Source organism: Otolemur garnettii, unplaced genomic scaffold (assembly GCF_000181295.1).
Source record: "Otolemur garnettii isolate 467f Iridium unplaced genomic scaffold, OtoGar3 scaffold00103, whole genome shotgun sequence".
Taxonomy (NCBI): Eukaryota; Metazoa; Chordata; class Mammalia; order Primates; family Galagidae; genus Otolemur; species Otolemur garnettii.
This window is the reverse complement of record NW_003852498.1, coordinates 5,039,517-5,044,180: the sequence shown is the minus strand read 5'-3', so window position 1 is coordinate 5,044,180 and position 4,664 is coordinate 5,039,517. Positions and strand designations below refer to the sequence as shown.

The 4,664-nt window shown below is 37.4% G+C and overlaps 1 protein-coding gene across 1 annotated transcript in view; it reads left to right on the top strand.

Moving 5' to 3' along the window:
- The first annotated feature begins 2,928 nt into the window (after positions 1 to 2,928).
- The window catches only part of TBCK (TBC1 domain containing kinase), a 174,170-nt gene continuing 172,434 nt past the window's right edge, over positions 2,929 to 4,664 (top strand). Inside the window, exon 1 of the mRNA XM_012809277.2 lies at positions 2,929 to 3,138. Coding sequence (XP_012664731.1) covers positions 2,946 to 3,138 — 193 coding nt within the window. The 5' untranslated portion in view covers positions 2,929 to 2,945. The remainder of the gene's footprint in view (positions 3,139 to 4,664) is intronic.

Sequence of the window (4,664 nt, the reverse complement as noted above, 5' to 3'; positions counted from 1 at the left end):
AGTCAGTGGTCGAATTGTAACACTGCCTTGAGCAGTAGGAGAAAGTGAAGCAGTGAAAGGATTTACTTTAAATTTGTCAAGGGCTGCTTTTCAAGGCACCTGTCCCTGTTTCTATTTGGGACAGAAAGATAATTTTTTAAGAGAAGGTGTGTATAAAATGAATGAATTAGTTGTCATTTGCCCGTTGAAGGAAGGTAACAGCTGTTGTATTCATGATAAAATCAGCATCTTTTACCCTATTTTTGAATTTCGCCCCTCCCCTGTGAGTTATTTGACTCCAAGTTCTTTGAGAGGAAAGACTGTGTCTTGTACACTTTTTTGTTGGCCCAGCAGCTAGGAAAACATCCTACTTCAAATAGGGGTTTCAGAGTGTTTATTGAATGAATGAATTTCAAACCCAACTGCTTACATTGGGAAAGCATTGGGTTGTTTTTTTCATTTAATCTCTCACCTCAGTGGGGTTTTTTTCACTAGCTTTCTTCATCCACCAAGTGTAAGCAAACGTTAAGTGTGTGTATTTTTGTGTCTTTAAGCCTTTTTTGTGTGTGCAACCATGCAAGAGGTAGTTGACATAGAACGCTAGTGAAATGTTTTATACTACTTAGAGTTATATTTTTTTGAATCAATGCATTTCATCTGTCATTTGGTTATTTGATTTTTAGTTGTCTAATGATAAAGACACCTAGTTGAAAATCAAACAGTATAGTGCAGTAAGACTGAACAATAAAATGTAGCCGTTTGCTGCCTCGCCCTTCCTACCCCCAGTACTGTTCTCAAGAGGTAATTACCTTTTCTGATTTTAGGTATGTATGTTGAATAATGAAAAAGATAGTCACTACCTTTTCCTTCCTCATCTCAGAAAGTATAACCACTCCATCTTTTTCTTAGCTGGTCTTTTACTTGTATGTTGTTAAGATTTATAATATTTATATTTCTTGACTACAATATTTTTGCTTTGTTTATGTGCTAAAACCAATAAAATGCAGTATTACAGCTTTGTGATTGTCATATTATTTAGTGCAGAGTCGAGCAGTATGCTATTATAAGTCATACATTTTTTCCCTGTATTTTAACTTCATAATTCTGGTATTTTAACCTCATGATTCCAGTACTATACTAAGGAGAATATTTGTGATATCAAGAGCAAATTGGTTCTTTCTTCTCCTCCAATGTCAAAAATCATGCCATACTTGAGTGTGTTTTATTTTTTGAACCATATACTTTCATAGTTGCAAACCCTCCTCAATTTCATGATTGCCGCCTTGCTTTCTTTTGGGAAGAGGTGCATGTGCTTTCTTTACCAAGTTCTCTCTTTCTTTGTGTAATATATGTGGAAGCTTCCATTCCATTCATTTGCTTGGGCACATTCCTCTCGGAGCCTATTGAGTTTCTGTTTAATTTAAAAGGATTGCCTTGTAGTCCTTTTATATTGCTTCTATCCTGGGTTTACATTCGTTGAACCTTTTGCTTTTTTTTATCAGTGTCTGTAGCAGCTACTGTAATTCTTAGTTTGTCTAGTTTCTTTAGGCGAGAACTTTGTCTTTTGTATGGCTGGCCAATAACTTTGCATGTTATGGTGCGAGTGGCAGAGTTGAGTCTTCTGATACTTCAACACTTCAGATCACCCTTCTGATTTCAAACCCTCTTTGCTCTTCTTCATTGTTCTTGCCTAGTCAAAGTCTGAAGTCTCTGAACCTGAAGAAGCCAAGCGAACCTCTTGACTAATAGGTTGTAGCTTCTGTCTTTATGTTTTTTTTTCTTTTTTTGGTAATGATACTCTTCCATATGTGTTTTACTTTGTAAGAGTTTCTTGACATTTATCATCATCTCCTGGCCTCTTATCCATGTTAAATATTTATACATTTTAAAGCATTTGTTTTTATTGATTTTAATGAGGTTCTGGACATGAGAAAAATGGTCTATTGAATTGGAATTCAGGCATATTTATTACAAAAGGTGAGAGAGGAAAAATGAAGGGCTTTGCCAGTGGAATGTCTTTTTAGTGAGATACCTGAGTGAGAGATTTTGTCAGGAAACCTTTTTTGTTATACCTGCCTTAATGTAATTCAGATTGGTTGGGGACAAGTTTATTAATCTCCAAGCTGCTCTTTTATGTAACTCTGAGGTTACCATTTATTTTGGAGTCAATGCAAATAGAACCCCTCACACTATACACATGGATAAGTATCTAAACGGAAGGCAATAACATCTCTCAGGATTGTTGAGGGATTCAAATGATCATGTGCATAAAACCACATGTTTTGTCCCAATAAAACACATGGCACAAAAATGAAAATTGATTAGTAATTTAATTAATGTGATAGAAACTTCTATTATTATCTAGTTAAATTTTGGTATTGTTAACAAATTATTATTTAGTTTTATTACTTCTCTCACTGAGAAGGAAAGGTTCTTGATAGTGTGTGGATCATTTAATAACAAACTTCCTCTCTTCTTCCCTGCCCCAGGCCCAGCCCCAGCCCCCCCCCCCACTATGGTGACGTAATCCTCCACTCTTAAAACTGTCAGAGATCATTCAAGATAGAATATTCTATCTTCTCCTTTTTATGCCACCGAAAAATCATTGAATTTGGTGTAGAATTACATTATAAATTTATGTTGGGGTGGTTTTCAGTTGATATTATCTTAGAATTTTTTTTTTTAGAAATGGAGTCTTGCTATATTGCCCATGCTGGTCTAGAACTCCTGGTCTCAAGTGATCCTTCCACCTTGGTTTTCTCGAGTGCTGGGATTATAGACATGGGTCACTGTACCTTGTCAGAATTTTATAACTTTGATATTTTTACTATGAAGTGTTCATATTGGCATTTTCCTTCAAGTTGTATATTATTAATCATGTTTAAGGTAAGAAAATATTGGCTTAATGGCTTGTCAATCTGTCATACAATTCTTTCCTTTCCAGGTCATCTTCCAGGATTCAAAAAATGTTTCCCTTGAAGGATACTGATATGGGTGCCTTTACCTTCTTTGCCTCAGCTCTGCCACATGATGTTTGTGGAAGCAATGGGCTTCCTCTCACACCTAATTCCATCAAAATTTTAGGGCGCTTTCAAATCCTTAAGACTATCACCCATCCCAGACTGTGCCAGTACGTGGATATATCTAGGGGAAAGCATGGTGAGTTGTTTTTCTGGATTTGTGGGGATTTCCCCCCTATTTTGTGTTCTTTGTTACCCTGATTAAGTTATAAATATTATACTGCATATAGTAAATTTAACAAGAAATCAGTATATGTATGCCTATACCCTTTTCTTTCCCCTCACCTTCTCCCTCCTTTTTTTTTTTTTTTTTTTTGGTATAATTGCCCATTTATTTGTAGATCTACCAGGTAAAACCCACTCTTTACCAGGCTGTTACACGCAAGATGCATCGTGATCTAGTCCCTGCTCTCCTCTTTAGATGGGTTGCTTATTGTTTCTACCACTCTAACCCTTCACTGCAGCCGAGCCGAGCTGTATTTACTAATCAGGAGACAGGGCCAGGAGTAGAGGGCTTGGCCATTTGCTCCCTGCATAACAGCTTCTGCTTAATGGAGTAAGTGGAAGCTGAAATCTAATTTTTTCTTCTCATTTATTCTGAGGGAAGCGTGCTTTTTCTAATTTACTTAAAAATAACCATGAAGGACTAACTAGTGGTAAATATAGCTACAATGGACTATAGACAGCTCTAGCCATTTGGCACAAGCCCAGAAAAGAACTTTTAGCTAGTATTTTGTTGTTGAAAAAATAGTAAGTTTTTGCTAAGTTTTTTGTTTGTTAAATGTCTTCAATGACAGTAATTAAATGTTGAAAAATTATGGGGATTATTTGGTACTTTTTAATATTACCTAGCAATTGGCTAAGGCGCCAGCCACATACACCTGAGCTGGCGGGTTCAAATCCAGCCCAGACCCGCCAAACAACAATGATGGCTGCAACCAAAAAAAAATAGCCAGGCGTTGTGGCGGGCGCCTGTGGTCCCAGCTACTTGGGAGGCTGAGGCAGGAGACTCGCTTGAGCCCAGGAGTTGGAGGTTGCTGTGAGCTATGATGCCACAGCACTCTCCCCAGGGCGACAGCTTGAGGCTCTGTCTCAAAAAACAAAAACAAAAAAATATTACCTAGCAATTAATAGATACTTTCAATCCTTCAAACTTCAACACCCTCCCTCCACCAGGTCTAGTTACGGATTCTAAAGAATTTCCAGATGTAGGGTTGAGTTAGTTCCAGAACCACTCTAAAGCTCAGAAGTGTAATAGATTCTTATTATCTGTGTCTGGTGACCATGATTAATTTTGCTTACCTCTGCAAATTGGGCTGAGGCCCGTCTTCCCAAACTTAGTTCTTAGAACTTCATTCTTGTTTCCCAAAGTGCTCTCTGTTTTTTCCCACTGTATCTGGAAGCCTCTTTGAAGCTTTAAATCATGTAATTGGGGTCTTATCTCTGACCAATTTTTCCTAGGCCTCCTTTTCTTGGAATAGTTAACTAAATAGTCTTAGATATTTCCTGAGCCCCTTCTTTTCCTTTCTCTATCTCAGTGGGTCCCTGTAAACACTGAATTAGGGACTGCCTACAATGGAATTCCTTTTGGGGAATTGCTAACCTTGCAATGAACTTCCTTCTTGATTATCATTGTGAGATCAGAACTGATCCCCTTCCACACTG